Raw genomic sequence first — 11,688 nt, forward strand, 5'->3', positions numbered from 1 at the left:
ACAAATAAACCAACAACTACAACTGAGGTAACAACAACCACAACTGAGCCAACAGCAACCACAATTGTGCCAACTACTTCAACCACAAATGAACCAACACCTACAACTGAATCAACTACCACAACTGAGACAACAACAACCACAAGTAAGGCAACAACAACCACATTTGAACCAAAAACAACCACAATTGCGTTAAATACTACAACCAGAAATGATCCAACAACTACAACAGAGGAAACAACAACCACAATTCAGACAACAACTTCCAAAACAAATGAACCAACAGCTACTACTGAGGTAACAGCAACCACAACTGAGCCAACAACTTTAACCATAAATGAACCAACGACTATAACAGAGGCAACAACAACAACAATTGAACCAACAATAACCACAATTGAGGCAACAACTTCAACCACAAATGAACCAACAACCACAATTGAACCAACAAAAACCACATTTTTGCCAACTACTTCAACCACAAATAAACCAATTACTACAACAGAGGCAACAACAACAATTGAACCAACAACAAACACAATTGAGGCAACAACAACCACAATTGTGCCAACTACTTCAACCGAAAATGAACCAATGACTAAAACAGAGGCAACAACAACCACAATTGAACCAACAAAAAACACATTTGTGCCAACTACTTCAAACACAAATAAACCAATTACTACTACAGAGGCAACAACAACAAGAATTGAACCAACAACAAACACAATTGAGGCAACAACAACCACAAGTGAACCAACAACAACCACAATTGGGCCAACTACATCAACCACAAATGAACCAACAACTACAACAGAGGCAACAACAGCAACAATTGAACCAACGACTACAACAGAGGCATCAACAACAACAATTCAGACAACAACTTCCACCACAAATGAACCAACAACTACAACTGAGGTAACAACAACCAGAACTGAACCTACAACTTCAACCACAAATGAACCAACGACTACAACAGAGGCAACAACAACAATTAAACCAACAACAACCACAATGGAGGCAACAACTTCAACCAGAAATGAGCCAACATCTTTAACCACAAATGAACCAACAACTACAACTGAGACAACAACTTCAACCACAAATAACCCAACAACTACTACTGAGGTAACAACAACCACAACTGAGCCAACAACAACCACAATTGTGCCAACTACTTCAACCACAAATGAACCAACTACTACAACAGAGACAACAACAGCAACAATTGAACCAACAACAACCACAATTGAGGCAACAACAACCACAAATGAACCAACAACAACCACAATTGAGCCAACAACTTCAACCACAAATGAACTAGCAACGACAACTGAAGCAACAACAACCACAATTGAGCCAGCAACAACCACAATTGAGGCACCAACAACCACAATGGAGGCAACTACTTCAACCACAAATGAACCAACAACCACAACTGAGGCAACAACAACAACAAATGAACCAACGACTACAACAAAGGCAACAACAACAACAATTCAGACAACAACTTCCACCACAAATGAACCAACAACTACAACTGAGGTAACAACAACCACAACTGAACCTACAACTTCAACCACAAATGAACCAACGACTACAACAGAGGCAACAACAACAATTAAACCAACAACAACCACAATGGAGGCAACAACTTTAACCAGAAATGAGCCAACATCTTTAACCATAAATGAACCAACAACTACAACTGAGACAACAACTTCAACCACAAATAACCCAACAACTACTACTGAGGTAACAACAACCACAAATGAACCAACAACAACCACAATTGAGCCAACATCTTCAACCACAAATGAACGAACAACCACAATTGAACCAACAAAAACCACAATTGGGCCAACTACTTCAACCACAAATGAACTAGCAACGACAACTGAAGCAACAACAACCACAACTGACCCAGCAACAACCACAATTGAGGCACCAACAACTACAACTGAGACAACAACTTCAACCACAAATAACCCAACAACTACTACTGAGGCAACAACAACCACAATTGAGCCAGCAACAACCACAATTGAGGCACCAACAACCACAATGGAGGCAACTACTTCAACCACAAATGAACCAACAACCACAACTGAGGCAACAACAACAACAAATGAACCAACGACTACAACAGAGGCAACAACAACAACATTTCAGACAACAACTTCCACCACAAATGAACCAACGACTACAACAGAAGCAACAACTGAACCAACAACAACCACAATTGAGGCAACAACAACCACAAATGAACCAACAACAACCACAATTGAGCCAACAACTTCAACTACAAATGAACCAATTACTACAACAGAGGCAACAACAACAACAATTGAACCAACAACAAACACAATTGAGGCAACAACAACCACAAGTGAACCAACAACAACTACAATTGTGCCAACTACTTCAACCACAAATGATCCAACAACTACAACTGATGCAACAACAACCACAAATGATCCAACAACTTCAATCACAAATGAACCAACGACTACAACACAGGCAACAACAACAATTAAACCAACAACAACCACAATGGAGGCAACAACAACCACAATGGACGCAACAACTTCAACCAGAAATGAGCCAACATCTTCAACCACAAATAAACCAACAACTACAACTGAGGTAACAACAACCACAACTGAGCCAACAGCAACCACAATTGTGCCAACTACTTCAACCACAAATGAACCAACAACTACAACAGAGGCAACAACAGCAACAATTGAACCAACAACAACCACAATTGAGGCAACAACAACCACAAATGAACCAACAACAACCACAATTGAGCCAACAACTTCAAACACAAATGAACCAACAACCACAATTGAACCAACAAAAACCACAATTGGGCCAACTACTTCAACCACAAATGAACTAGCAACGACAACTGAAGCAACAACAACCAACATTGAGCCAGCAACAACCACAATTGAGGCACCAACAGCCACAATGGAGGCAAATACTTTAACCACAAATGAACCAACAACAACAAATGAACCAACAACAACAAATGAACCAACGACTACAACAGAGGAAACAACAACAACAACAATTCAGACAACAACTTCCACCACAAATGAACCAACAACTACAACTGAGGTAACAACAACCACAACTGAACCAACAACTTCAACCACAAATGAACCAACGACTACAACAGAGGCAACAACAACAATTAAACCAACAACAACCACAATTGAGGCAACAACAACCACAATGGAGGCAACAACTTCAACCAGAAATGAGCCAACATCTTCAACCACAAATGAACCAACAACTACAACTGAGACAACAACTTCAACCACAAATGAACCAACGACTACAACAGAGGCAACAATTGAACCAACAACAACCACAATTGAGGCAACAACAACCACAAATGAACCAACAACAACCACAATTGAGCCAACAACTTCAACCACAAATGAACCAACAACCACAATTGAACCAACAAAAACCACAATTGGGCCTACTGCTTCAACCACAAATAAACCAGCAACGACAACTGAAGCAACAACAACCATAACTGAGCCAGCAACAACCACAATTGAGGCAACAACAACCACAATGGAGGCAACTACTTTAACCACAAATGAACCAACAACCACAATTGAGGCAACAACAACAAGAACAAATGAACCAACGACTACAATAGAGGCAACAACAACAACAACAATTCAGACAACAATTTCCACCACAAATGAACCAACAACTACAACTGAGGTAACAACAACCAACACTGAGCCAACAACTTCAACCATAAATGAACAAACGACTAAAACAGAGGCAACAGCAACAATTGAACCAACAACAACCACAATTGTGCCAACTACTTCAGCCATGAATGAACCAATGTCTACAACAGAAGCAACAACAATCACAATTGAGGCAATAATAACCACAGATGAACCAACATCTTCAACCACAAATGAACCAAAAACTGCAATGGAGACAACAACTTCAACCACAAATGAACCAACAACTACAACTGAGGCAACAACAACCATAACTGAGCAAAGAACAACCACAATTGTGCCAACTACTTCAACCAAAAATGAACCAACGACTACAACAGAGGCAACAACAACAATTGAACCACCAACAACCACAATTGAGGCAACAACAACCACAAATGAACCAATAACAACCACAATCGGGCCTACTACTTCAACCAAAAATGATCCAACAACTACAACGGAGACAACAACTTCAAACACAAATAAACCAACAACTACAACTGAGGCAACAACAACCATAACTGAGCAAAGAACAAACACAATTCAGACAATAACTTCCACCACAAATGAACCAACAACTACTACTGAGGTAACAACAACCACAACTGAACCAACAACTTCAACCACAAATGAACCAACGACTACAACAGAGGCAACAACAACAAATATTGAGCCAACAACCACAGTTGAGGCAACAACAACCACAAATGAACAAACAACAACCACAATGGAGGCAACAACTTCAACCACAAATGAACCAACAACCACAATTGTGGCAACAACAACCACAACTGAACCAACAACTTCAACCACAAATGAACCAACGACTACAACAGAGGCAACAACAACAAAAATTGAACCAACAACCACAGCTGAGGCAACAACAACCACAAAGGAACAAACAACAACCACAATTGAGCCAACTATGTCCACCACAAATAAACCAACAACTACAACCGAGGCAATAACAACCACAATTGGGGCAAATACTTCAACCACCAATGAACCCACAACAATGACAATTGAACAAACAACAACAACAATTGAGGCAATTGAGGCAACTACAACTGAGGCAGCAACAACTACAATTGTGCCAACAACAACCACAATTGGGGCAATTACTTCAACCACAAACGAACCAACAACAACCACAGTTGAGGTAGCAACTTCAATCACACATAATCCAACAACTACAACTGAGGCAGCAACAACCAAAATTGAGCCAACTACTTCAACCACAAATGAACCAACAACTACAACTGAGGCAACAACTACAACTGAGGTAACAATAATTGAAATTGAGCCACCTACTTCCACCACCAATGTACCAACAACAACCACAAATAAGCCAAGCACTACCACAATTGAAGCAACTACTTCCACCAAAAATGAACCAACAACTACATCTGATCCAACAACAACCACAATTCAGTCAAGCACTACCACAATTGAAGCAATTACTTCAATCACAAATAAACCAACAACTACAACTAAGTCAACAACAACCACAATTCAGCCAAGTACTTCCAACATAAATGAACCAACAACTACAACTGAGGTAATAACAACCACAATTGGGGCAAATACTTCAACCACCAATGAACCAACAACAACCACAATAGAACAAACAACAACCACAATTCAGGCAACTACTTCAACCACCAATGAACCAACAACAACCACAATTGAACAAAAAACATCCACAATTGAGCCAACTACATCCACCAGAAATGAACCAACAACTACAACTGAGGCAATAACAACCACAATTGGGACAAATACATCAATCACAAATGAACCAACAACAACCACAATTCAGCCACCTACTTCCACCACAAATGAACCAACAACTACAACTGAGGTAACAACAACCACAATTCAGCCAAGTACTACCACAATTGAAGCAACTACTTCAACCTCAAATGAACCAACATCTACAACTGATGCAGCAACAACCACAGTTGTGCCAACAACAATCACCATTGAACCAACAACCACAATTGTACCAACAACATCTGCAACTGAACCAACTACTTCAACCACAAATGAACCAACAACAACCACAATTGAGGTAACAACTTCAACCATATATAAACCAACTACTACAACTGAGGCAGCAACAATAATCACAAATACACCAACAACAACCATAATTGAGCCAACAGCTTTAACCACAAATGAACCAAGAACAACACCATCGCTGACAAGTGAAGTGGCAGAAACAACCAAAGATAAAGCCACACAATCCACTACAATTGGAGTGACTCCATCCACAACAAATCTCCCAAAACATTCAACAATTGTGGAAACACACATTAATACACCAACGGAATCAATGACACATGAAGCAAGTCATTCAACTACAGTTGGAGAAACTTTATCTACGACCAATAAAGTATCACCATTGACTACAAATGCTGTATATTCCTTTACAACAAACACTGCCACTTCATCTATGACAACTGCTGACATTTCATACACAACATATCCAGTAACAACAACTGCTCCAGAAACATCACAATCAACTACAAACAAACCAACTCAAACCACAACATTTCAAGCAAGTCCATCTTCGAGAAATCCAGCAACACCATCACTGACAATTGAAGTAATAAAAACAACGATAAATGAAGCAACACAATCCACTACAATTGGAGAGACTCCATCCACAACAAATATTGCAACATTATCAACCATTTCAGACACCTCAAAATCAACCACAAATACGATAACGAGTAATTCAAGTGCAGTTGGAGAAATCTCTTCTACGACAAATGCTGCCACATCATTTACACAACACAGTTACACATCTGCTGGAACACTAACCGCTGCAATTGAAGTAACACAATCAGGTACAATTGCAGCAAATGTATCTACGGAAAACGAACCAGCACAAACAACTACATTTGTAGAAGCACAATCAACTTCAATTGAAGAAACTTTATCTACAACAAATTATGCAACACAATTAAGTTCAATTGGAGCAACACAACGAACTGAAACTGAAGCAACTGAAATAACTACATACACGGTACTACGATACACACTATCAACCATAGCTGAAGAAATACAATCAAATACAACTAGACCAGTACAATCAAAAACTACTGGAGAAGAACAATCAAATCTAACTGGAGTGGTCCAATCAACTACAACTGGAGGACTACAACAGCCAGCCATACCTGGACCAACACAATCAACATCAGATGCCACATCACTGTCAAATTTAAATACATCTTCATTGACTACATCTTCAATTATTGCACAGTTAACTCCATCAGGTAAAAGAGACCTTGTTGGCACATACTTCACTATGACAAAATATGTATTTAAAATATTAAGAAAATATATCAAATATTTGAAAGTGGTTATGGTGGAGGAAACCTACCCTAATATAGAGTAGCAACAGACTTTCTTTGTATGATGAAAGGTACAATGAACAGTACAACATAAGGCATTTTTATTTACTGATCGTCTTATAATAACTATGAATAATAACAGTAAGAATTAACCCCTTTCTCTTCTTCATCATTTCTCTCTCTCTCACACACACTCACACTCACTCTCTCTCTCACACACACACAGCGGTGTCAGCGGGTGAAGTCAGCAGCAGTGTTAACCTCCTGAGTGCCTGTGGACTCAACCTCCTGTCACTCCTTTTGGCTCGGCCCTGGTAGACCCCGATACCTGATTGTTTATTTGACCATGCCCAATTGGACTGTCACTGTGAAGAGGAAATTACATTTTAAACACCACCCTTAATGATGGAGTATTTTACAATGATTGAGAGACATTACTCCAGCTACAGTTATTAAGATGGGTTAAGATTATTGAGATGGATAGGGAGTAAGGGGAGAAAATCTAGGATGTTGAACTTTGTGAATGCTGAGGTATGTTTGAGACTCTGAACATTAGCCCAATTAATATTGTATTAATCTCTTGCAGTACCACCCAGTGAGCTAATATTAGCTAACAGTAACTAGCCATGAATGTTAACTAATATGACAAATTAAGACTAAAATAATACATTCAGTAGAGATCAGAAAGAGGTTTTTATATAATGAAACATGAAAAGATCATTATGAATTTCTTGGTATGTGTGGGTGCCTGTAGGGCTTGGAGTTTGTCTTGTTTGCTGATTCAGTATAATAAATGGCCACAGCAATTGCACTAATAACTGCATTCGTTTTCTTAGTGTCAACACTGTTGTGGAGGAATTACTTGCAGTTCATATGGAGAAAATGCTATATTTTGGACACATTCCACTACACATAATGCAATTTACTGTACAAATGCAATATTTTAAACATAAAAATATTACTGTAGCTTACTGCATTGTACTGAAAAACTGCCATATAATTGTCTCATAACTGCAGTTACTTTTGTAAATGATGGGTCATCAATCATTCTCTAGGGACTCCATGTTCAGTATGAGTGTTATGTTTGGGCATGGGAGTGTGCACAGGTGAAGAAAGGGCTTTGAGAATGTGGGTGTCTGTATTGTGCTGTTAAAGGGATGATACATAGCGCAACTTTTTTTTAAATGTTACTGGGCAACCACATAGCCAGTTCCATTTACTCTGATTGGATGATCATGATGATTTGCCTACTGATGATTTAAGTTACACAGAAAAGTAATTGTTTCCCAATATCAATGTGAACATACCACAACCACAATAATGAGGAAAATTGCCAAGCAACATTGCTCAAAAAGTTGTCCCATGTATCATCAGCTTTAGAGTTTGAGTTTCGATTTCTCCATTTAAACAACAGCAAACCACTTGAGTTGCCATGTGCACTCCAAAAGCTGATGATATGTGGGACTATCCTTGGCTTAATGCTGACATTAATGATTAATTACATTAATAATTCCTAATATTCTAATCAGACAATCAAAGCAGGACTATGCATGTGCTTTTATGAGTGAAGAGTTTCAGCGTTTTTAAAGCAGTTGTAATCCAAACTGTGGTTAAATGTGTGTTTAGGAGAAGCCTTCAGAAATAAAGGAATCAGTACTCAGGGCACCAGTTTTTCTTGTTTATACTTTGTCAAAAGCAACCTTTAGTTGTTTATTATAGTAGGCAAGTGTCTCATATGTCCATACGTGTTCATGTGCTGAGCACAAAATGTCTATCAAATGCGTCCGTACGTAGCTCATAATGGCTTCGGCGTGTCGTCATCATCTTGCTGCCCTCCCTCCGTTCTGTGAGTCCATAGAAGTCCATAGAATCGCCAGACATCCTAATCAAAATTGTAAATCTTACACAAATGTATAAAATAATCTAAACTTCATTCACTCTCTGTGTATAGATGAAGACAGACTTGCGGAACAGGCTGCAGGGTAACAGTCTGACAGCCTGCATGAAAATAAACATAAATGTTCCGCACAAAGAGCGCAATTAAGCTACCAAAGAGCCCTTGTTGTTTTGCACTTTCTTTTGCACTTCAGTGTTGTAGTCTGTATAGCCTAGTTTGTTAAAATTGGACACATTGATTCACTGTTCTTGTTTCAGTTGTTATATTGTTTAGCACTTTTTAACACAAATATTTGTAAATATCTGCATAGTGTTGTATTATATGGTGTTTGTTAAGATTGCACATTGCAACTGTTATTTTGATAAATAATTGTTATACGTAATTGTCAATTGTGGTAGCCTACAGAGTCTTTAGTCTATGGCGCAACCCCCCACATCCCCCGCTGTCCCCGCCAGATCTCCCCCTGCGCAAACCCCACCCTACCACCTTGACTAACACATTTTCTGCGGGAAACCCTGGGCTAAGCTGACCCAGGTAAAACACGTTTAAATGGCTATAGCCTAGAAATGATGCTGCATGTCTAGGTTACGGGGACGCTGGTGAGACACGCCGCTCCGTCTGGCATCATGTTTTTGTTTGTTTTTATGTAATGTTCGTAATTTTATGTAATGTTCTGTTATTTTTTTGTATTTATTTGTCAAGTTAAATGTTTTCACCTTTTATTTACGTTACTTTCGATAGTTTTTGTGTTATTCTTGGTCCTTTTTTCTGGCGGTAACTACGGTAACGTTAGTTTATATTCATTACATTACATTACATTACATTTGGCTGACGCTTTTTAGCCAAAGCGACTAACAACATAGTAAACAGTTTAAGTTTTAGAGCAGTTCTCAACAATTTTAGGACAATTTAAAAACATTAGAGTAGCCTACAGTAAGAATAAGTGCATCAGTGAGTGCTGTTTTTAACAGTTACTTGTCAGTTTGAGACGACTGGTGAGTGCTAGGATCAGTAAGACTTGTTGTAAGTGTTGCTATGAGAGGAGATGTTCTCTAAAGAGCTGGGTCTTCAGGAGTTTTCTGAAAATGGAGAAGGATGTCTCTGCCCTTGTAGGAGCTGGCAGTGTGTTCCACCAACGAGGAACAACAGATGAGAAAAGTTTGGCCGTCTGGCATTTTTTGTCTTATTGTCTTTTGTTTTTTGTCAATGTATTGTATGTAGAGCGCTTTGGGTTGCACTTTGTGCATGTTAAATGCGCTATAGCCTACTAAATAAAACTGACTTGACTTGACTTGTCTACATTCCATGCTATTTAAGCCACTTCGAAAGTTTGTTTAGATCCAGTAATTCTGCCGTCATGGAAACGGAACGTCACACTTCGGTACTCTATTAATACTTGTAATGTGGGCAGCAGTCTGATCATGGTTTCATTATAATCTAATGTATCCGTACATAGTTGAATACTAAGAACTATATTGTAATTTGTATGTTAATCTTACTATGTCTTTACACCAACTGACCAATGATCTGCAAGCCATTTGGGAGGGTCTCTCTCTCTCTCTCTCTCTCTCTCTCTTTCTCTCTCGTTAGTTTCTTTATATTTGATGAATTGTTTTATTTGGTGTATTTGACATTCTAACTTGCTAAGTTGATGTTTAAATTTGTTATTTGGTTAAGTTTACTTTGTTCTTTTGCTATTTTGTTACAGTATATGCCTATCTGAGTTTTACCTTACATTCAATGTTAAAGTAATATTGGTCACATCTACCTTTATGACTTACTAGTAAATAAATTGTTAATTCACCCACCATTTATATATTTCCTCTTGTATGCCATGCCACTACTCTGTTATAGTGATAAACGACTTAGTAATTATTCAAGGTCAATTTCTTAATTTTATGGGGTCAGATTAATCATATTTTCTCTAAATATTTACCTGTGCATCACCAGTCTGTCAATGTTCAATACACATGTAAACCTTCAATGGCCAACACAATTCTCATCCTGAGGATACATAGTGCCGTCCCTTAAAAGTATTACTTTAACACAGATTCCAGTGACTCAAATGTGTCACCTGACCTCACATTGCTCACATGGAGCCAGGTGGTGTGTCAACAGGAAGTGGTGACAGCTGTGAGGATTGGCATGACAGTTGCGGTTCCCAAGAGCAACGTGCTCTTTTGTGAGTCACCTTGCGTCTGTCATCAGTTTTGATTTAGAGGCATTGATCACATGTTATTGTTTTCTTTCCTTTTGTTTGTTCTCAGAATGCCCTGAAGCTGGATTATACGGATGATGAGATTTATAAAGTTGCCCAATGTTATAACTTAAAGCAAGTATAAGCAGGTGTCAATCTCAATGATCTATTTATATAAGGTGCACTGCACATTAAAAAACAGTGAGCTTTGCAATGAACAAAGAAACAGAAAAGATGATAGATGACAGGACTGATTCGCCCCAGTCATGCCGTCATACATTTAAGCCCTGTGCAGGGCCACATTCATAGAAATGGTGTGATTTCAACCACAGTTTGGGGAGAGGAATTTGAGTCCATGGACATAAACATGGGGGCTCACGGACATGACCCCAGAGTGTATGGACCCTTTGAAGAGAGTTCCATTATCAGCATCATAGTTGGCCCCACAAGACTACCTTTTTAACATTC

The 11,688-nt window shown here is 38.8% G+C and overlaps 1 protein-coding gene across 1 annotated transcript; it reads left to right on the forward strand.

Moving 5' to 3' along the window:
• Positions 1-3,874: 3,874 nt before the first annotated feature.
• LOC121690315 (mucin-5AC-like) lies at positions 3,875-11,365 on the forward strand. The gene is made up of 3 exons (XM_042070801.1): positions 3,875-3,884; positions 4,133-4,881; positions 11,291-11,365. The coding sequence occupies exons 1-3, from the start codon at positions 3,875-3,877 to the stop codon at positions 11,363-11,365; spliced, it is 834 nt and encodes a 277-aa protein (XP_041926735.1).
• The last annotated feature ends 323 nt before the right edge of the window (positions 11,366-11,688 follow it).

Source organism: Alosa sapidissima, chromosome 18 (genome assembly GCF_018492685.1).
Source record: "Alosa sapidissima isolate fAloSap1 chromosome 18, fAloSap1.pri, whole genome shotgun sequence".
Classification (NCBI taxonomy): Eukaryota; Metazoa; Chordata; class Actinopteri; order Clupeiformes; family Clupeidae; genus Alosa; species Alosa sapidissima.

What these genes read in the sequence shown, in the direction of transcription:
- LOC121690315 (XM_042070801.1), top strand. An exon ending in CAACAACAACCACAATTGGG is followed by an intron (nt 4,882 to 11,290) that starts GCAATTACTTCA and finishes GTTTGTTCTCAG; the next exon opens with AATGCCCTGAAGCTGGATTA.